At 60.2% G+C, this 21895-nt stretch overlaps 3 protein-coding genes across 3 annotated transcripts; 2 read left to right on the plus strand and 1 right to left on the minus strand.

The window, feature by feature from the left end:
• Positions 1-145: 145 nt before the first annotated feature.
• PUSL1 (pseudouridine synthase like 1) lies at positions 146-3409 on the plus strand (the record flags this gene model as incomplete). The annotated part of the gene is made up of 8 exons (XM_079697697.1): positions 146-222; positions 485-542; positions 654-841; positions 998-1147; positions 1236-1409; positions 2211-2265; positions 2345-2507; positions 2874-3409. Exons 1-8 carry the CDS (start codon positions 158-160, stop codon positions 3407-3409), a joined length of 1389 nt encoding a protein of 462 aa, XP_079553823.1. The 5' UTR covers positions 146-157.
• On the minus strand, positions 3117-16182 carry INTS11 (integrator complex subunit 11). Its single transcript, XM_079697696.1, has 17 exons — positions 16121-16182; positions 13281-13378; positions 12853-12926; positions 12337-12565; positions 6752-6850; positions 6631-6665; positions 6220-6358; positions 5707-5771; positions 5350-5539; positions 5104-5187; positions 4598-4687; positions 4329-4491; positions 4108-4215; positions 3957-4018; positions 3741-3883; positions 3525-3654; positions 3117-3443 (listed from the first exon to the last, which is right to left on the minus strand). The coding sequence occupies exons 1-17, from the start codon at positions 16146-16148 to the stop codon at positions 3381-3383; spliced, it is 1800 nt and encodes a 599-aa protein (XP_079553822.1). The 5' UTR covers positions 16149-16182; the 3' UTR covers positions 3117-3380.
• A 2247-nt stretch (positions 16183-18429) lies between these two features.
• On the plus strand, positions 18430-19246 carry CPTP (ceramide-1-phosphate transfer protein; the record flags this gene model as incomplete). The annotated part of the gene is made up of 2 exons (XM_079697543.1): positions 18430-18551; positions 18724-19246. The coding sequence occupies 2 exons, from the start codon at positions 18430-18432 to the stop codon at positions 19244-19246; spliced, it is 645 nt and encodes a 214-aa protein (XP_079553669.1).
• Positions 19247-21895: the final 2649 nt, after the last annotated feature.

Below are 21895 nucleotides of genomic sequence, written 5' to 3' on the forward strand. Positions count from 1 at the left end.
CAGGCGCAGGCGCGGGAGCGGCCGGGGGGCGTGACCAGGCTGGGTTCGCGGGGGCGCGCGGGCGCAGCCCCACGTGCCGTCCCAGTCCGCCTGGCGCCCCGCGGGGTCCGGTTCCGCCTGGCCCTCCGCCTGCCCCGATGCCGTGTCCGGCCTGGCCATGGGCGCGGGCTCAGTGCGGGCGCGCTACCTCGTGTACTTCCAGTACTTGGGCACGGACTTTAAGTACGTCCTCTAGGCCTCCCGCCCGTGCCCGCCACCCCCTCGTGTAGCTCGGCGCCGCGGGGAGCACCCGAGCTCCAGCCGGAGAGCAGCCGACGGCCGGCGCCCGAGGGGTTGGAGGGAGCTAAGTTTAGGGCCCGCACCTCCGGCCTCGGGCCCCGGCCTCCCGGGGATGGAACGGCCGCCTTTGGCCGCAGAATATGGGACGGGCGGGGTCCGAGGCGGGGCGGCCTCGCGCGCTAACCTCCGCCCGCCCTGCCCACAGCGGGGTCGCGGCAGTCAGGGGCGCCCAGCACGCCATCGGAGTCCAGAACTATCTGGAGGTGAGTTCCGCCGGCCCGCGCCAGGGAGGGGTGAGGGAGGAGGGCGACCCGGGGGAGGGGCAGATGGGAGCCCCGGCCGCGGCCGCTGTGCGCCCCCCCAACCCCCCTCAGGAGGCCGCAGAGCGGCTGAACTCGGTGGTGCCGGTAAAGTTCACCATCTCCAGCCGCACGGATGCTGGGGTCCATGCCCTGAGCAACGCGGCGCACCTGGACGTCCAGCGCCGCTCAGGCCGGCCCCCGTTCTCCCCTGAAGTCCTGACGCAAGCCCTCAACACCCACCTGAGGCACCCGGCCATCCGGTGAGCACCTCTCTGCTTTCCCGGAACTCGTCCGTTACGGCGGAGGCGGGAGGTGAAGGACTCTGTATCTGGACAGAACTCCTTGGGGGTGATGGCAGGGATGCCACGGTGTCACATGGACAGGGCAGGGGGTTATTCCTGGCCTCGTTCCCACAGGGTACTGCAGGCCTTCCGTGTGCCCAGCCACTTCCATGCCCGCCACGCAGCCACGTCCAGGACCTACCTGTACCGTCTGGCTACCGGCTGCCCCAGGCCTGACCAGCTGCCCGTGTTTGAACGAAACCGGTGCTGGGCGCTTCGGGCTGAGTGAGTGGGTGTGAAAGTGACCCTGAGGGGCTTGCCAGGCTCGCCTGGCCGGCCATTCGCTCCTGACCACTCACCTGGCTCCCTGCAGCTGCTTGGACGTGGCTGCCATGCGGGAGGCCGCCCAGCACCTCCTGGGGACACATGATTTCAGGGCCTTCCAGTCAGCTGGCAGCCCGGCCACCAGCCCGGTGCGCACCCTGCGCCGAGCCTCCGTGTCCCCCGACCCTGCCAGCAGCCCCTTTGTCCTCCCCGAGGAGAGCAGGTGAGACGGGCAGCCTACACTCTGGTCTGGAGGCTGCAAAGGCTGGATTTAGCTCCAGCACCTTCCCTGGTGCTGCACTGGGGGCTCCCTGGGCACCCACCCAGCCTTGGGGGAGAAGGAGGTGCCGGTCAGCCGAGTGGCGTGGCCCCAACACCCGTGAGCCTGCAGCTGTGCCCTCCCCTGGGCTAGGGTCCTGCCAGGCTGGGAGGCAGAGGGTAGAGAAGGCTGCCTAACCCGCCGAGAGCTCACTGCCTCATGGTTGGATCCCGGCGGTCAGTGAAAAGACTCCACTGGGGGAGAAGCACCAGGCCAGTGGTTTGTTCGGGCCCAGGCTGGCAGGGGGTTGGTTCCACTGCCCCCAGCACTGTCGCAGGGGCCTCTGGCCAGACCGCAGCTACTGACTTCCACAGCCTTCCCACTTGGGCCCAGCACTGAAGGGAAGAGGGACTTTGCACAGCCAGCTTCCAAGCCTCCGACTCCTGCTGGAGAGCCCAAGCCCCAGGGCTTGAGTCCCTGGAAGAGGAGCTGGCCGCTCCACCTCCTTCGCAGCACCGCACCGCCCCCCCCCGCCCACCAGCCCACGCCAGGACCTCAGCCTCCTCCTGCAGCCAAGACCCCGGAGGTGCTGCTGTCCCCGCTCACAAGCAGCAGTCCTCTGGCTTTAGTCTCCCTTCCACCAGTTTCATTTACAAGGGGTTCGGGGGGAGTATGTGGGGGCCCCTGGGGTGGGACGCAGGGAGGCCACACCAGAGGGTTGAGGCTGCCCCGAGGCCCAGACCTCATGGGCACCTGTGTCCCCAGGCGGTTGCGGTTCTGGAGCCTGGAGTTTGAGAGCCAGTCCTTCCTATACAGACAGGTGGGCTGTGTCCTGGGGCCCTGCCGGGGGTGGGGCCTGGGGCTCGGGTGGCTGCAGCAGTCTTCACCTTGGGTCACAGGTGCGGAGAATGACATCTGTGCTGGTGGCCGTGGGCCTGGGGGCTTTGATGCCTGCTCAGGTGAAGGTGATTCTGGAGAGCCAGGACCCCCTGGGCAGGCACCAGAGCCGTGTGGCTCCCGCCCACGGCTTGTTCCTGAAGGCGGTGCTCTACGAGGGCTTCGGTAAGAAGCGGTGGTGTGGAGAGTTCCCTGCTTGTACCCCGTTGACTGACGGACCCCTCCCAAGGCTGAGTCCTTGCCGCGGGAGGGGATCTCCGTGGCAGTGCTGTCCCAGCAGCTGGGACTCCAGCCTGTGGCCAAGAGGAAAGCCAGAGCCCAGCAGCCCAGGCCCCAGCCTGGCCCTGTGGGGAGGGAGGCTGAGAGGGCATTCCAGAAGGCAGCAGAGGGTAGAGAGGGGCTTGAACTCTGGGGCAAAGGCAGGGGGCTCTGCAGTCCTGCTGAAGGCTCTGGCCTGGCTCCTGCAGAGACTGTCACGCTCCCAGGATGACCTGGGGTCTGTTCAGAGGTCCTGCCTCTATGTGCCCTCAGAGTCCACAGCACAAAGGTCACAGGTGACCCGATACGCAGCAAGGTCAGGGCAGCCATGGCTCACTAGGCCCAGCTGCTGGACGCTGCCCAGCTCTGTACACCACCGTGCATCACACAGGGACCACGGCAGGCCCCACGCCTCCCGTCAGCCTGGACCTGCCACAAGTCCCCACCTGCCAGGGTGGGCTGCCAGAGGTGGGGTGCAGGAGACAGGCGCAAGCACCGGAAAGCGAGACACCCAAACAGCCTGTGGTGGTTTTTACTGGAAATCAACACCCCGGGAAATCAACACCTCGGGAGCCCCACCCCCATCTCCTGGGAGCCCAGGAGCAGAAATAAAAGGTGAAAAGACCCCCAGGTCCGTTTCTTTCTTCAGCCAAAAGCAGCCACTCGGGCAGGTGCGTGGCACTGTGGTCTCTGCACAGATGAGGGTCGTAGCCAGCTGTGGGCTCCACACCCGAGGACACAGGGAAGACGCAGGGTGCACACAGTCCTGGCAGCAGGGCCTCAGCTGGCCTGGGGCAGGCCCTTCTTGAGCAGAGACGTGAGGTAGCTTCCCAGCTCTTCGTCCTGCAGCCACAGGCAAGAGGGCCGTTGGTCCAGGTGAGGCAGCCCAGGTGGTGGGGTGACCCCAGCAGTCCCGCACCTTACCTGGTAGGTCCAGGAAACCAGCAGCACCTTGGTGCCTGGGTCCTCTGAGTGGGCAGCGGCCTGAATGAGGATGGACTCCACGGTCACGGAGCCGTCAGGAAGGTGTTGCACGCAGTGGTCCTTGAGGACACTGCGGGGAGGCACGGTGAGCCCCTGCCTGGCGCCCCCGCTGGCGCCCCGCCCCCCAGGTCCGGAAGGCGCGGCCGCAGTGTCTACCTCTTCAGGTGGCTGTACACGCGCACGGCTGTCTCCTGCTCTTTGCGCGTGTCGTGCAGGTGCACACGGCAGGTAAAGCGCAGCTGGTGCTCGGCCAGGCCCAGCTCCTTGAGGGCCTGCTCTGAGGACACGAGCCGGAAGTTCTGTGGGGCGAGGGCAGGTCAGGGACGGCGGTGGGGGCAGCCCCCGCCGCCCCCAGTGATGGTTGGCACTCACGCTGTCCTTCATGATCAGGGTGCCATGCAAGAGCCGGGCCTTCTTGGCGTCAGGGAGCAGCCCTGTGGGGCAGGGGCAGCGGTTGGGGCTGTCAGTGGGGCCACCTGCCCAGCAGCCGCCCCACCCCCGCTCAACAGGCCCTGCCGCTCACCCTGCGCCATCTCCCGCTTCAGCAGCCCCAGTGAGATGCCCACGGGGATGCTGGGGCTTGTGGGCAGCGTCACCGTCTCGCCGTTGGCCGGCATGTAGCAGCTGACCCCTGGGCCGGGGTGTGGAGAGAGAGCCTTAGTCCAGGCTGGCGGGCCCTGCCTGTACCAACCCTGCCCACATACCCTCCGTATCACCCAGCCCGCCCTGGCCTGGGCTGCCTACGGAATTCCTGCTCAATCTTCTGCTTCAGAAACTCCATCTTCTTGGCCTCGCCGTGCACCAACAGCACGTTCTCCGGCTCCGCCTGACCCACCAGCTGCATGATGCCCTTGGCGTCCGCGTGGGCGCTGAAGGACATGTACTCCACCTGCATCTTGACCTCCAGCTGCGGCATCACGGCAGGCAAGCCGTCAGCACAGGCGGTGGCTCCGAGGGCCGCCCCCCCCCCACAAGAGGGTCCACAGAGCTGGTGAGGGAGGGTGAGGACTCACCACCTGCCGGCCCTCCATCTCCAGCTTGCGCTGCCCGCTGAGGATCTTGTGGCCCACGGTGCCCTGCACGCAGTAGCCGGGCATGATGACCTGCAGGAGGGAGGGATGGACGAGCAGCTTCCCTGCACCTCCTGCCTCCTACCTCGGGGCTTCCTCCCGGGACGTTCCCCCACCCGCCCCTCTGCCCACCTGAACCCAAACGCTTGGTGGAGGCCCCTCCCCCTTCCAGGCCCCACTGCAGACCCAGGCAGGCTCAGGGGTCTCAGCACAAGCCCACCCAGGCCTGACCCCCATGATGGCTACTTGGGAAGCCAGGGGGCTTTCTTGCCTGGTGCAGACGGGCCAAGACACAGCAAGAGTCTGAGCCTGGGTCAGACACCAGTGCCCAGGGTACCAGGCCGCCGCCGCCTCCTGACAGCAGCAATGTCCCCCCAGCCAGGGGAAGCCCCTGCCCCTCAACCTCGCCAGCCCTCCAGGGAACCGGCCCTGGGGCCCAGACCCCTCACCATGTTCTTCTCGTTCCCTGCCCACTTCCTGAAGATCTGTAGGGACTGGCCGGCATGCAGCATCCCTGGTGTGGCAAACACGACCTTCGGGGCAGGTGTGGGACAGTCAGGGCATCAGATGCCCCCCTGCCCTCAGCCTTCTGACCGCTGGTCTTCCCGGCACAGAGGCGCCCCACTCCCCTGCGCGACTTGCTGGCAGGGCCCCGGCCCAGCAGAACCCCACCCCCAGCCGGCACCGGGCCGCACCATGGGACCCGGGCTGTCGGCAAACGCCCGATCGAAGGCCTTGATGTGCTTGAACTCAAACATGTTCCTCTGCACAAAGGTCTTCCGGATCTTCTGGTTGGTCCAGGGGATGAAGAGCTTGTAGTAGTGGTTGGCCTTCTCCGTCAGGCCCGTGGAGAAGTAGATGGGGGCCTTCAGGTCCATGCGCTCCCTGTGGAGGACGGGGCTGGTGGGGAGGCTGCCAGGGCAGGGCTGGCCTGCAGCCCCCATGTGCCCTCAGCCTGGGTTGAGTCCAGTGCCAGGAAGGGCGCTCCCCGCCCTCTCTCACCCCACGGCCAGCAGGGCAGGGCCTCCAGAAACCGTCGCGGCCACACCTACCAGAAGGTCTCCAGCAGGATGCAGAGCTCCTGAGCGCGGCCCAGCGCAAACACGGGGATCAGCACCTGCGGGGTGGGGGTGGGAGGCCAGCTCGGGAGGAACCCCTGGCCACGCCGCCCAGCCATCGAGCCCACGGCTGTGCACAGTGGCGGACAGTTGCTCCTGTGGCCACCTTCTCAGAAGACCAGCCCTACCGGCAGCTCTGATGGCCGGAGGCCCCACGCAGACTGCGGGCAGCCCCCCCATTCCGTCCCAGCACAGCCTGCCCCAACGTGACCACGGTGGACGCTCTGGCCAGCGCTTCACTGGGATCCGAGTCACGAGGAGTACATGAGCCCCCACTGAAGGGTCCTCGGGAGTGTGTCGTCCCAGCGCTGAGCAAACCTTCCTCTCTCTGTGCCCAGAACACAGCACCCCTGCCCTGACCACATGCCGGGGCAGCCGAAAGACCCGTGTAGCATGGCCAGAGGCACACAGCCAGCCCCGCCTGGGGCACCGCCACCCACCAGCTACCTTCCCGCCACGCTCCACGGTCTCGTGGACCTTCTTCAGGAAGTCCCGCTCCCGGCAGCGCTTAGAGTCTCGGATGGTGGTGGCGTACGTGGATTCTGTGATGAGCAGGTTGGGGCGGCATTTGTCAATCCAGGCGGCTCTAGAACACAGGTGGGTGTGGCCAGAGGTGGACAGTCCACACGGTGGCAAGGCTGTACACAGCCATGGCCCTCCTGGACCCTCTAGCAGGCAGCTTGCCTCCTCTGCACAGGCCCAGGCCATTGAATGACACAGGCAGCACTTGAGGGGACAGGAGAACACCCAGGGACAATGACACGGAGACTGCTCAGGAACCTGGCACACCCCTCAGGGTCCCTGTACCCCTGGGGGGACCCGCCCAATAGGATGAAACAAATGTACGGGCCTACTTACCCCAAATGCCGGTCTGGGGTCATGTTATAATCCCCCTGGCAAAGAATGTGACCATGAGGAGGGTGCCTCCTTCCTCTGCCCAGTGGCCAGCCCTTCCTGTGCCCCAAGCGCTTCCACTCACCGTGTACACCACAGACTCTGCGCCCACTTTAATCTGGAACATGGCCGCCCCCAGCACGTGGCCCGCATAGTAGGCCTTGATTTCCAGCTCATCGTCCACCTACAGAGAAGAGGGCTGGCCTCAGGTCTCCAGGCTGTGCTGGGCAGAGGGCAGAGGGGCAGGGAGGTGGAGCCTGGGGCAGCAGTGGGCGCAAGTTGATGACATCATTCTAGCCTTTCATCATCCCTGTTTTTTCATACACGACATCCAGTTCTCAATCAAAAGCAGACACGAGGTGAAACAATAGGGACAGAAAGAAGAGGAACAACAGTCCAGAGAAGCAGATTCAGGGCTCCTGGAGTTTTCAGACACAGGCTTTAAAAGGACTGTGATAAAATATTCAGAGAGAGAAAGAATTAAGAATGTTGGCAAAACACTAGAAACTATTAAAAGCAGTGGAAATTGTAAAACCAGCAACTATAATAATCCAAGTTAAGGATTCAAAAGAGCCATACTATCCCAGGCAATCTACATATTCAACGTAATCCTTATCAAAATACCAGTGGCATTTTTCACAGAACTGAAACAATTTTAAAATTTGTGTGGAAACACAAAAGACACCAAAGAGCCACAAGAATCCTAACAAAGAACAGAGCTGAAGAAATCACACTCCCTGACTTTATACTACAAAGCTACAGTCATCAAAACTGCATGGTAGGGCTTCCCTGGTGGCGCAGTGGTTGAGAGTCCGCCTGCCAATGCAGGGGACACAGGTTCATGCCCCGGTCTGGGAAGATCCCACATGCCGCAGAGCGGCTAGGCCCGTGAGCCATGGCCGCTGAGCCTGCGCGTCTGGAGCCTGTGCTCCGCAACGGGAGAGGCCTCAACAGTGAGAGGCCCACGTACTGCAAAAAACAAACAACAACAAAAAAAAACTGCATGGTAAAGAAAATCAGAGCTGGAGCAATCAGGCTCCCTGACTTCAGAGTATACTACAAAGCTACAGGAATCGAAATAGTATGGTACTGGCACAAAAACAGAAATATAGATCAATGGAACAGAACAGAAAGCCCAGGAATAAACCCACGCACCTATGGTTAATTAATCTATGACAAAAGAGGCAAGAATATACAATGGAGAAAAGACAGTCTCTTCAATAGTGCTGGGAAAACTGGACAGCTACATGTAAAAGAATGAAGTTAGAACATTCTCTAACACCAGACACGAAAATAAACTCAAAATGGATTAAAGACCTAAATGTAAGACCAAATACTATAAAACTCCTAGAATAAAACATAAGCAGAACACTCTGACATAAATAGCAACAGTATTTTTTTTGGATCCACCTCCTACAGTAATGGAAATAAAAACAAACAAATGGAACCTAATTAAATTAAAAGGTTTTGCACAGGGACTTCCCTGGTGGCACAGTGGTTAAGACTCCGCGCTCCCAACGCAGGGGAACCGGGTTCGATCCCTGGTCAGGGAACTGGATCACCCACACGTGCCGCAACTAAGAGTTCACACGCCACAACTAAGAAGCTGGCGAGCTGCAACTAAGGAGCCCGCCGGCCACAACTAAGACCTGGCACAACCAAGTAAATAAGTTAATTAGTTAATTAATTTAAAGAAAAAGGATTCTCTGTTATTAAAAAGCAAAAAGAAAAACTTCTACACAGCAAAGGAAACCACAAACAAAACAAAAAGACAACCTACAGAATAGGAGAAAACATCTGCATATGATGCAACCGAAAGGGTATTAATCTCCAAAATATACAAACAGCTCATGCAGCGCAATATCAAAAAAACAAACAACCCAATCAAAAAATGGAAGGAAGATCTAAACAGACATACAGATGGCCAAGAGGCACAAGAAAAGATGCTCAACACCACTAATTAATACAGAAATGCAGGGACTTCCCTGATGGCACAGTGGTTAAGAATCCGAGCTCCCAATGCAGGGGGCCCGGGTTCGATCCCTGATTACGGAACTAGACCCCACATGCATGCCGCAGCTAAGAGTTTGCATGCCACAACTAAGGGGCCCGCTGGCCACAACTAAGGAGCACACGTGCTGCAACTAAGGAGCAGGCGAGCCACATCTAAGGAGCCCACCGGCCGTGACTAAGACCAGGTGCAACCAAATAAATAAATTAATTAATTAATTAAATATATATTTTTAAAAACACAGAAATGCACATCAAAACTACAATGAGGGGGCTTCCCTGGTGGCGCAGTGGTTGAGAGTCCGCCTGCCGATGCAGGGGACACGGGTTCGTGCCCCGGTCCGGGAAGATCCCACATGCCGCGGAGCAACTAAGCCCATGCTCCACAACTACTGAGCCTGCGCTGTAGAGCCCGCGAGCCACAACTACTGAGCCCACGTGCCACAACTACTGAAGCCCATGCGCCTAGAGCCCATGCTCCGCAACAAGAGAAGCCACGGTAATGAAAGGCCTGCGCACCTCAACGAAAAGTAGTTCCCACTCGCCGCAACTAGAGAAAACCCGCATGCAGCAACGAAAACCCAAAGCAGCCAAAAATAAAATAAATAAATGAATTTTAAAAAATTAAAAATAAAAACAATGAGGTACCACCTCACATGGGTCAAAATGGTCAGCATCAAAAAGTCTACAAATAATAAACACTGGAGAGGATGTGGAGAAAAGGGAACCGTCCTACACTGTTGGTGGGAATGTAAAATGGTGCAGCCACTACGGAGAACAGTATGGAGATTCCTCAAAAAACTAAAAGTAGAGTTGCCATATAATCCTGCAACCCTACTCCTGGGCATATATCCGGAGAAAACCATTATTCGAAAAGATAAATAGACCCCAACTTTCACTGCAGTGCTATTTATCATAGCCAAGATATGGAAGCAAGCTAAATGCCCATCAACAAATGAATGGATAAATGGATAAAGAAGATGTGGTACAAGGACTTCCCTGGTGGTCCAGTGGTTAAGGATCCACCTGCCAATGCAGAGGACACGCATTCGATTCCTGATCCAGGAAGATCCCACATGCTGCGGAGCAACTTAAGCCCATGTGCCACAACTACTGAGCCTGCGAGCCACAGCTACTGAGCCCACATGCCTAGAGCCTGTGCTCTGTAACAAGAGAAGCCCCCGCAATGAGAAGCCCCCGCACCGCACTGAAGAGTAGCCCCACTCACCACAACTAGGAAAAACCTGCATGGAGCAACAAAGACCCAGCGCAGCCGGGGTCGGGGAGGGAGAAAAAGGGACTTCCCTGGCGGTCCAGTGGTTAAGACTTCACCTTCCAGTGCAGGGGGTGCGGGTTCGATCCGTGGTTGGGGAGCTAAGATCCCACATGCCTCGTGGCTAAAAAACCAAAAACCATAAAAAACAGAAGCAATATTGTAACAAATTCAATAAAGACTTTAAAAATGGTCCACGTTGAAAGAAAAACAATCTTAAAAAAAAAAAAAAAGAAGCTGTGGTACATATATACAATGGAATACTACTCAGCCATTAAAATAATGAAATCTTGGGCTTCCCTGGTGGCACACTGGTTGAGAGTCCGCCTGCCGATGCAGGGGACACACGGGTTCGTGCCCCGGTCCGGGAAGATCCCACATGCCGCGGAGCGGCTGGGCCCGTGAGCCATGGCCGCTGAGCTTGCGCGTCCGGAGCCTGTGCTCCGCAACGGGAGAGGCCACGGCGGTGGGAGGCCCGCGTACCGAAAAAAAAAAAAAAAAAAAAAAAATGAAATCTTGCCATTTACAGCAACATGGATGGACTTGGAGGATTTTATGCTAAGTGAAATAAGTCAGACAGAAAGACAAATACTGTATGATATCACTTATATGTGCAATCTAAAAAATACAACAAACTAGTGAATGTAACAAAAAGGAAACAAGAGTCACAGACGTAGAGAACAAACTACAAGTGGGGAGAAGGAAGAGAGGAAAGGCAATACAGAGGTGGGGGATTAAGAGGTACAAGCTATTACACACAAAATAAGCTATGAGGATATACTGTACTACAGGGAATATAACCAATATTTTATAGTAACTGTAAATGGAGCATAACCTCTGAAACCTGTGAATCACTATGTTGTCCACCTATAACATACAATATTGTAGATCAATTATATATCAATTAAAAAAAGAATTCAACAGACGAATTTAACAACCACTTACACATAACTAAAAAGAGAACTAACGAACTAAAATATCTAGTAGAGGCTATCCAGCATGAAGCACAGAAAGGTAAAAGGACGATGAAGGCTCTGGAGAAGCAAGACCTACATTCGGCCTGGAGAGAGCAATGGGCAGACCCGGAGGCCTCAAACCTGAGCAGGCGCAACAGGACGAGAACAGGTGGGGCCAGCATAGCACCCCACCGAAGTCCACAGGAAAGGACATAATCCCACAAGCAGCCAAAGAAAAGATTCTCTTCCAGACAGCAGATGGGAAGACACATTCAAAATACTGATAGTAAATGCTGGCCCAGAATTCCGAACCTGGGGGAAAAGTCTTCAACATTTGCAGACAAATAAAATTTGCACGCATTCACCACCAGCAGACCCGCAGTGGTGCTCTTCATCCCAAACACAACGTGAAGCACACAGGCAGTGAGGGGGTGGGGGGAAAGGCAAACGGAGGCGGCGCCCGGCGAATCCGACTTCACCGGCATCGGCGGTGAGGTCCTGGGGCTCCCGCACGCTGAGGGAATTACAATACATGGAAACACGAGCCAGTGAGCCAGGGGAGGAGTAAATGCACTTGAGGTGCTCTGAGGCTCTTGCATTGTCCAGGAAAGAGGCAAAAGTTCCAAGTACCTTAGAGCTGTGTTGTCATGGGTGTGTTTTGTAATCTCTACCACTACAAAAGTTATAAAACAATATTTAATTACTTACCAAATAAGAAGAGAAATAGAGTTTTTAAAAGTCAATCCAGAAAAAGACAATAAAGGAAATAAAGCATAGAACAGGCAGCACAAATAAGAAGCAAATGGTACGAGGATACAGCTAAATCCCCAATTATTACCCATACAGTCCAAACCCTCCACCTACAGGACCAGTTATCAGGCTGGATTAAACCCAAACTACTTAAAACCTGATGCAGAAAGAGAGAAAGTACAAAGATGGGAAAGGACGCCCCGTGCAAATGCTCACTAAAGGTGGGGCGGGGGAACGGTGACCCGGTCGCCAGAAAGGTGGACCCAGAGGTAAGAGCGTTCTTGAGGAGAAATGCACTACTTCATCTTGACAAAACGTTCAACCAGGATAAGACGAGCCCAAACGCTAGACACGTGGTAACAAGCAAAACCCAGACTCTGAGAAGCAGACAACTCTGCGAGCCGTGGGATAAATTTCTCCACATCTGATGTCACTTTCCTGCCTCCTCACTGGCCCACGGACAACTGCCACTGAGCCACAGCCCACACTCCAGTCTGCGTCCCGCCCAGCCTGCGCCCCCCGCCCCGGCCCCGTCGTGCTCAGGTGGCACAGGTGCCCTCTTCCGCCTCTTCAGTGCGCTCAGGAAGAGCCGGGGAGCAGCAGAGGCCCTGCCAAGTGCTGCATCCACCTCCAGGCAGCTCCCCGCCGGCAACAAAGCGGGGTGGGGGTGGGGGGCCTGACCTGCACCGTCTGGTGGAGGTGGACGGCCACCACTTTCTTCATACAGTCCTTGATCATCTGGGACGTGAAGAAGTTGGCCTCCCCCTTCTTGTCCACGGCGATCTTGCGGTAGTCCTCCAGCAGGATGGGGCAGATAGCCTGGGTGGGCTGGGTCATGTAGATGGGCCCGTCGTAGCCCACCATCTCGCTGAAGTAGGGGAGTGCCCCGCAGTGGTCCAGGTGGAAGTGGCTGAGGAGGCAACACGGGTCAGCCCGGAGGGCGCTCCGCACCGCCCCGTGGCGGGCAGCCGTCCCTCGTTCCTCGCTCAGCCGTGCGTGCATCAGACACCACCCTGAGAGCCGCAGAGGACGGGCGAGCAGAGGGGACTCAGCGCCTGAGCGTCTAGTGATGCCACCAACAAGCAGTTGCTCCGGGGTCAGCCTCACGCTCCGGGAAGGAACAAGGAGGGGCTCAGGGGGACATGTGTCAGGAGTCGCCACTTGCGTGGGCGGGCGGGTCCCGGGGAAGGCGCCCACCTGATGATCACGCAGTCCAGGAAGTCAGTGAGCCGGCCGCTGCGGGTGATGTAAGAAAAGTCGGGGAAGCGCCTCTGTGGGGGGAGGGGAAGCGTCAGGGTGCCACCAGGGCTCAGGAGACAGCGGGGCAGCTGGGGCTGCGGGCACGGCCCCCGGGGGTCAGGGTGCAGCTGAGCCTGACCCCCACATCCCCATCCCACAGGCCCACCGAGACCGTCAACTGCTCAGAGCCTCGGAGCGTGCAGGGAGGGGGTCAGCTGCCCAGCTGGTACCTGAGCCGGGAGCCCCGATCTGGTACAGACCGGCCCCGCACAGGTGCCCCACCTCGCCCCCTTTGTGGGTCAGAGCCCGAGACGCCGAGGCCCGGGTCCACTGTTGGTGATGCCAAGGAGCAGGCTGGGTGGCGGCCGCCCGCCCGAGGGACTCACATCGTCGCTGAAGCCCATGTGCATCCCGCAGTCCAGCATGACGTTCTTGCCCGCGATGGAGACCAGGATGCAGCTCCGGCCCACGTCCTGGCCAGCCCCTGAGTGGGAGGATGGGTGAGAGGTGCTACCACACTCCTCTCCCCCCAACTGCCCCTGCGAGGATGGCCCCAGCCCCAAGGCCAAGGCCCAGCCGCCTTTTCCAGACCCCTAAAGGACCCTCTGGGCCCCTGGCCCTGCAGAACCCTCTGTGGCTGCTGTGTGGACGAAGTGTGAGGTGAGAAGCATTGCCACCTCTGCACATGGGCAAGGGAAACGCACAGGGAGGGGACGAGGCACCAAGGCCACCTTGGACCCTTCCCCATGGTGCCTCCAGCCTCGGACCCTGCCACTCACCTCTCGAAGCAGTGGCCCACAGGCTTGAAGCCAGGAGCTGAGTAAGAGGTGCTAGACTGTGGTCCCAGCACTCAAGAGAGGCAAGCCAGGGCTCCTTGGGGCCTCACCACCCCTCCCAAAACCTTAGCTGGGGCCACATCTGAGCTGTGACCACCAGGCACCTCCTGGTGGTGCCACTGCAGAGGGACACTGCATGGCTTTAGCCCAGCCACGGGGAAACATGGCCCTAGCTGTCCAGCAATGACCAACTAGAGTGGCCGCAGTACAGACGCCCCACTGCTGGGCCCCCTCAGGTACCCCCAGCCAAGACCATAACCCGAATCCCATCCACAGTCCTGACCTCCAAGCCCTGCCCAGGTGCTCCAGGCCCAACGGGGCATATCCCGGCCACCTCATACAGCCATCTGTCACCTCATCTAGGGTCTGGGGGCCCAGAAGGAGAGGGACACAGCCTCACAAGGCCCGATGACAGCAAATGATCTATTTTTCATCTTGGATCCTACGAGCCTCTCTCTGCAAGGAACCTTCTGAACCTTCTGTTAGCACCACACACACCAGGGTGACCAGGCCACCGCCCAAAGTGGGCCGCGGCTGGTCCTCAAGAAGCTTCCGTCACCTGTGACAATGGCAGGTGAGAGCAGCCGCGAGCTTCACCTGTGTGCCTCAGGCAGCCCAGCCACAGACAGTGGCCTCGAGGTCTCTCACAGGCCTGCTCCCCCCACCAGGACGTGACTCCCTGAGGGCAGGGTCTCAGCCTGCTTCCTCTTGCACCTCCAGCCCCAGGCCATGCCCCACTCAGAGGCACTGCAGATATGTGTGGGAGGGAGAAGGGCCGCCCCTCTTCACAGACAAGGATGTGAAGTCCCAGAAGTCACTGGATCCGCCCACGGCACATGACTCCTAAGCAGGGGGCCAGGGACAGTTTTCCGGACTCCGGAGCTCAGCTGAGGCACTGGCCGCCTGCTCCCAACAGGAACACCCACGACAATCCCAGGGAGCGAAGACAGTGACCCGAGCTGGGCAGAAGTGGGGACAGAGCCTGGGACACACAGGAGGGTGGGAAGAAAACAAGGAGATGCGTGGCCGCAGGGAGTTTAGGTTCCAGGTGTGGTGTGTGTGTGTGTGTGTGTGTGTCCGAGAACACAGACATTCGGGGAGATCAGCGCCTCAGGGAAAAGTAAGGCAGGGAAGGGCACACAAACTTCCAGTCCTCCCTGAGAAGATGAACTCTGAGCAGGGTGGAGAGGAACAGCTGGGATGAGAGGGGCAGCTGTGCAAAGGCCCTGTGGTGGGAGACACCAAGGGGGTCATGAGGCAGAAACTGGCAAAGGCAGATGGTGAAGCAGAAGTACTTCTGCTCTCATGGTGCTGTGCCTGAGTGACCTTGGGGGCACACTCAGGTGCCGATTTGGGGTAAAAGAAGCAGTAAGAAGATAGGATCATTCAAGAATGAGCGATGACAGAGCAACTAAGCCCGTGCACCACAACTACTGAGCCTGCGCTCTAGAGCCCGTGCCCCACAACAAGAGAAGCCACCACAACGAAAAGCCCGCACACTGCAACCAAGAGTAGACCCCGCTCGCCACAACTAGAGAAAGCCCGCGCCTATCAATGAAGACCCAACGGAGCCAAATAAATAATAAATAAATAAACCTTTAAAAAAAAAAAAAAAAAAAGGATGAGCGGTGAGAAAGGGGCCACCTGAGAAAGGGTCAGGCTGGAAGGAGGATCCTGCAGAGGCCCCTGGAGAAGAACCAGGCGCGGGGAGAGCGTGGGGCTGAAGCAGCCAGAGGGGACCCGGAGCCAACAGCCAGGAGAGGCCGTGGGGGTGACGACACCTTTGGTGGGGTAGGATGTGCGCTGTGACCCAGCAGGCCAGGGTCAGGAGTGTTCACTGCAGCTATCAACAGCTCAGTGTCCACGCTGGGGGCTGGGTGGGCTATTTTGAGGAGAGCTCACCACAAAAGAAAGGATGTGGAGCTGCGGGGGACATCCCTAGGAGAAGATGCTTACAACACACGGCCAGGGCAGGGGGCAGGTTCCCGAAAAGCCCCTGGCACGTGTGCACGGAGACCCCAGCTGTTTCTGATTCTGAGTGATCTTTCCTCCTTCGCACTGTTCTATACTGTTTGAGCCTTTAAACTGTGCACTTACATCTTTTGCAAAAAGCAAAATTTGGGGGGGGTTAACGCTGCGGCGGCTGACTTGGGGTGGACCGCAGACGGGTAAACGGGTAAACGGAGGCTGCAGGAAAGCGGGACGCGAGACAGATGGAGGAGGTGGAAGGGCAGGAAGTGGCGAGGATGCAGAAGCAGAAGAAAGGCGCCCTAAGCACCGGTGCCGGGCAGGGGGCCGCGCGGCGAGGACGACACGTTTCAGGGTCCCCGGCCCTCCGAGCCTCCCACCGGCCTTCTTCGGGCGCTCCTCCCGCGCCACGCCGCACTCACCCAGGGGCGTGACCCTGATCTCGGGCATCCTGTCGGGCGCGCTCAGCGAGCCGGCGGGACCACCACTGCCTCACGAAACCCGAGGTCCTGCTTCCCAGAGGCCGCCATGCGCGTCCGACTCGCGGCGACGCACCGCGCAAGCGCAACCCCAAAGGCGCCAGCTTCCGGCGCGCCCGACGGAAACGCGGGCCCGCGCATCTGACCTTCTGATTGGGCTGCCGGCAGCCAATCCCGGGCGGCGGGTCGGTGGCCGGGGACGGGGCCCCGTCCTCCACGGCGGCTGCGCGACGCAGGTGAGAGGCGGCGGTGCAGGTGAGAGGCGGCGGTGCAGGTGAGCCAGACGCGGTGGGGTCGAGCTGGCGCGGAGGAAACCCACCCCCACTGAACTGGGCGTGGGAGGGGGCGGCCGAGGACCCGGATCCCGCGCTGGCCCGGACCCCGGGCTGGCCCGGACCCCGGGCCCCTGACCCATCCCTGGGCCTCAGCTGGAGCAGGACCCACCCGAGCCCCGGGTCTTAGTTCGGAGCCACCCGGAGCCCCCTTAGCAGGCGAGACTGGGGCTGGGGTGCCGGAGGGTTGCCCCCTTTTTCCTGGGGTCCTTCAGCTTGCTGTCAGCCACAGGGCTCCGGTGCTCAGGCCGGCCTCAGGACGAGCCCTGACCTTGGGACCGTGGACTGCCCCTGGGGGAGCCTTGGCGGTGCCCTGCATTACCTCCCCAGAGCTGGCAGGCTGCCCGCCCCCGGCCGCGCCGCCCGTGCCCTTCCTGTTGTTTCCAAGCTCTGAAAGGCTGCTGGCACCTCCTGTTGGCTGCTGGCTCAGGTTCTGGGCAGGAAGGCCAGGCCCACAGGATGTCTGGTGACCAGGAAGGTAGCCCTGAGGGCTTCAGAGGCCATCTGCTCGGTGGACAGAAGACTGAGGGCCTGAGAGAGGGGAGGGGTGTTCTGGAAACCTCCAGAGTATTATCTTTCTGAGGCCAGGCCCGGCTGTCCCCCACACCTGAAAACAGGGTGAGCTCACCTCTGGGCACTCCACCCAGTGCCAGGCATGCGGCCAAGCCGTGCGGCCTGCAGGGCCTCAGCAGCACCTACTGGGCCCCATCAGATGCTCCCAGCAGCCTGGGTGGTGGGCAGGGAAGGGTGTGCGGGCCCATTTTCCCCAAAGATGTAGGACAGGATCTTAGAACAGTGCATGATTTGCCCGCAGAGTGGAAGGCAGACCCTGCCCAGGCACACAAGTGTGCTCTCCTGGCTGAGCTTTCACCACACCTCGGGCAACCGGGCTCCCACAGTGCTCCCAGCACCAAGAGCACAGGAACCCCCATGCCCAAAGGGATGAGAGCTTGTCCTGGACATGAGGTGAGACACAGCTGAGTCCCCAGGGCCTGTCAGAGCCACACCGCAGTGCAGGCCCCAGGCACCCAGGGAGGCAGGGGCTGAGGTGCCCAGCGGCACCCACTAATGCTTGGGCACTTGGATGTTTGTGGAGTGACTATATGAATCTCAGCAGAATCCAGAGCAGGCCTCTGGCCTGGGGCACTTCTGGACTCCCTGGGGCTGGGGGAGGGCCTGTGGCTGTCTTCAGAGCGTGAGAAAGCCTGTGGTCCAGCTGCCCCTCTGTGTGGGACGGGTACAGTTACAGTAGGAGTGAGAAGACTGGTGTCTGTCCATCTGTCGGCAAACGCTGACCCCGCAGCCTCTGCTCTGTGTGTTGCGATGCAGCTTCAAGCAAGGAAGGGCGTGGCCCTCCGGCCTCAGCCCACAGTCTGTCTCTCCACGGTGCTTATCCTTTTACCTACTGTGTGGACTTCCTGTCTTTGTAGCGGGGCCGGGCTGTCGGTCTCACTCACAGCGCACTGGAGTGGGTGCCTGGCTCTGGGTTGGGACTCAGCAAATACTTCTCCAATTAGTAGGAACAGACATACACTCAGGAGAGACAGACTATAAACAAGCAAGAAAACCTGAGCAGAGATGCCTCCCACAAGTGAGACGTGGCAGTGATTTGACAAGCCTGAGTGTCAGGGGGGCCGTGCTAAGAGCTGTGGGCCGTGTGCCTGGCAAAGGGCCTGGCCGGGCCAGGCCCATGTGTCTGCGAGTGTGTGACCCGAGCAGAGCAAGGTGGGCTCCTGGGGAGGAGGGGCTGGCCTGGGGGTGGGGGTTATCATGGGCTTTCACTGGGGAGCAGCAGTATCCCAGCTGTTTCTTTCCAACTGCCCCTGCCCTCCCTCCCCGGAATAACGACACAAGGAGGGAGCCTACTCACCAGGAGACAACCCACAGCCTGACTCCCTGTGTGTTTCAGCTCCTGTTGGAATGGATGACTTGGAGTCAGAGTTTAATCTGAAAGTTGTCCTGGTCAGTTTCAAGCAGTGTCTCAATGAGAAGGAAGAGGTGCTGCTGGACCACTACCTCGCCAGCTGGAGGGGGCTGGTCAGGTGCGTGCGAGGGCCTTTCCTGGCCACGCGTCCCACTTGTGCCACCTGCATCCCGCCGGCACTTGTAGGCACCTGCCGGCCCGGTGCTGGTCTGCTGTCCTCACTCGCGGCCCAGAAGGTGGGGGGTGCTTTCCCCCGCACCCCCAGCTGAGCGCCTGCCTCCCTCGCGCAGGTTCCTGAACAGCCTGGGCACCATCTTCTCGTTCATCTCCAAGGACGTGGTGGCGAAGCTGCAGATCATGGAGCAGCTGTGCGGTGGCCCCCAGCAGGAGCACTATAGCACCCTGCAGGCCATGGTGGCCTACGAGGTGGGCAGCCAGCTGGTGGACCTGGAGCGGCGCTCCCGCCACCCCGACTCGGGCTGCCGGACGGTGCTTCGGCTGCACCGTGCCCTGCACTGGCTGCAGCTCTTCCTGGAGGGCGTCCGCACCAGCCCTGAGGACGCGCGCACCGCAGCACTCTGCACTGACTCTTACAATGCCTCGCTGGCCGCCTACCACCCTTGGATCATCCGCCGCGCTGTCACCGTGGCCTTCTGTGCACTGCCCACACGCAAGGTCTTCCTGGAGACCATGAACGTGGGGTCCCCCGAGCAGGCCGTGGAGATGCTGGGCGAGGCCCTGCCCTTCATTGAACGCGTCTACGACATCTCCCAGAGGCTCTACGCCGAGCATGCCCTGCTGGACCTACCCTAGGGGCTGGTGGGCCCAGGTGGGGTGGGCTTCCCCTAATCCAGAGCTGGGGCCAGCCGGGACCCATCAGTCCCACTGTGGAACTTTCTGGGTCCCCCTGTGAGCTGAGCTTGTCGGGAGCCATTCAGAGCCTCCAGCCACTGCAGACAGGCTTCACGGAGAAGGCAGACGCTGGCCGTCTGCTCCACGCCCGGCCTCTCCTTTGCCTGGGCATCTCATCTTTACCCTCAGCTAAGTTACACCCATGTCCACTCAGGCCTCTCCCGGGTGAAGTGCAGAAAGCAGGCAGTGGGGGGCAGGATCAGTGTTCGTGGAAAAGCTGCCCCTGCCTGGGGGTCAAGTCTGTGAGCTTCGGGGAGTCATGGGGCCCAGGACGCAGTGTCTACCCAGCTGGGCTGCCTTGGGCCCCTCTGTAACGGCTGGCTGTCCCCAGGACAGGGAGAGAGTCCTGGACAGGGGTCAGCACTGTAGGCTTTCTCCCCGCCCCTCGCCTCTTCAGCCAGGGGCCCACGTGTCCTCGGCAGTGACAGCAGGACCTGAAGCCCCGAGGGAAGGCCTGCGCTGCGGCCACCGCCCTGCACACATGTCAGCGGCCGCCTACAGCCTAGAGTCTGCACAGCACAGCCTGAGAGCCCCCAGGATCCCAGGACTCCTCTGGGCCAGTGCTGGCCTCTCCCTCCCCAGCATCCAGCGAGACGCTGTGCTCCCTCTTCCCTGCTCCATCCCCGTGGAGCTCAGGAGACCCAGGATGACATAGCACAAGCTGGGGGCCTCAACCGCTTTGCCTCAGTGACAGGCTGGCAGGTGGCCACACCCAGCCCAGCCATCACCCAGTGCTTGGGGGCCTGGACCCACCCGCTGCCTCTTCACTGTGAGGCCAGGACCTCAGGTGCCAAGGGGACATTATTCATCATGCAGCAAATGTACATAAGTGCAAGCTTTCAGGCACCCTTAGAAGCTGTAATACGGGTGATGGCTTTTCCAAAATAAATAAACTGCACTTAGCAGAACGACTGCTCTCCAGGACGGGGGTGTTGGGTGTGCCAGGTACCTGCTGCCAGGCAGTCAGGGCCGTGTCAACCACAGGGACGTGAGGTATGCCCCGGCCAGTGCTGGGGTCCTGCCCGTCTCTGTGCATGCTTTAGCCCTGCCAAGCCCCATCTGTTGCCAAGGTCCACATTATCCCCACTTTACAGGTGAGAAAACTGAATCACAGAATCACCTAAGTGGCTGAGTTGGAAACACAGGTCTGAGGGCAGCCACACAGTGTAGAGAGAAGGAAATTTGCTTTGACTGCAGCCAGTGGAGGGGGTGTGCTCACGCCATGGCAGTGGCGTGGACAGAAAGCGGATGCCTGTCAGGGAGGGTCCTCTCAGACGCTGCCCAAAGGCCAGAACTGAAGAGCAGTGCCCAACACAAGCCACCTCCAAGTCCCCACACAGCGGGGACCAGAGCCTGGTGTGCCTGCAAAGGCCAGTGACTTTGGGGGAACAGCCTGGGGTTCCCCCGGGCCAGAGAGTGAGGGCTGCATGCGTGTGCACATGTGCATGCAGTGGTGCAGGGGCAGGCCCTGCACGTGCGTGTAGCGTGTGTGCTGTGCCATGTGTGCGCGCCCCACAGGGCAGTGGGGACAGGCAAGGACTAGATCCCTAGACCACGTCCCATAAATGTCGGCCGGGCCCCACCGTACCCCAGGGCCAGCTCCTCCGGGTGCCTGTGGCCTGGTTCAGTGAGGCCCCCAGCCCCAGACTGGGGGCGACGGGTCCTCAGGCACCCAGAGGCTAAGCGGGAGCTGCTGGCCTGGCCCCCAGGCCCCCGGCACACCCTGGGGCTGACGTGGCTGCAGCAGCCCGTTTGGTTACGGCGTCTCCTCCCTCGCTTGCCTGCTGCTCCTCAGGCCCAGCTGTGAGCCCGGCCCGCTCAGGCGGGGCCCAGGCCGGTGTGCGCATGGCCAGCCACGGGACCCCGCAGCTTCTAGGCCTTAGACCCTCAAGGTGCACTGTCCCCAGGCAGGCCAAGAGCCCACGGCCTCCCCCTTGGGACCCTCCCCACCCAGGCCGCAGGGTGGAAGCTGGGCCAGCCGGCCATCCACTGTCCTGGCTGGCCTGCAGGGCTGTGGGACACCCCCCGCCTCAGGCTGCCCCTGGGCCTGCTGAGGGAGCCACCACTGCAGTCCCCCGCCCCAACTGCCGACAGTGCCTCCCCAGGGCTGGAGGGAGTGTTTCTGTGCCCACAGCTCTTAGCACGACCCCCCTGACACTCCCTGGGGCATTGGCACCTCCAAGCCTGTCTCACAGGCAGCCGGAGAATCCAGGCCCCTCTGGCAGACGGGTCCGGGGTGACCCCTCTCCAGGAATAGGTGGGTGCCAGGGCCTTGGGCACAGGCAGGTAGCAAGGTCACAGTCAGCGGCTGCCCAAAGCCTGCCTGCCCGGGTCGCTGTCAGCCAGAGAGCCTAGTGGCGGCATCAGGATAAGAGCCCAACATGAGCACACCCGTGGGGCCCAGGAGATGGAGGACGTCTCCAGGGCCCTGAGCCGGCAGGTGAGGACAGGCAAGCGCTTTGCTAAACAAATTCCCCGCCCCGACTCCCCGTATCTGGGGCCCTGGTCAGTCTGCCCACTTGCTGTCCCTGCTGGAAGCTGCTACCTGCC

This window comes from Hyperoodon ampullatus, assembly GCF_949752795.1.
Source record: "Hyperoodon ampullatus genome assembly, chromosome: 2".
Lineage (NCBI taxonomy): Eukaryota > Metazoa > Chordata > Mammalia > Artiodactyla > Ziphiidae > Hyperoodon > Hyperoodon ampullatus.

What these genes read in the sequence shown, in the direction of transcription:
- INTS11 (XM_079697696.1), bottom strand. Translation starts at nt 16,148, where the DNA reads ATGCCCGAGATCAGGGTCACGCCCCTGG. An exon ending in ACATGGGCTTCAGCGACGAT is followed by an intron (nt 12,927 to 13,280) that starts GTGAGTCCCTCG and finishes CTCCCCCCACAG; the next exon opens with AGGCGCTTCCCCGACTTTTC. An exon ending in GTGTACAGCCACCTGAAGAG is followed by an intron (nt 3,655 to 3,740) that starts GTAGACACTGCG and finishes GCCTCCCCGCAG; the next exon opens with TGTCCTCAAGGACCACTGCG.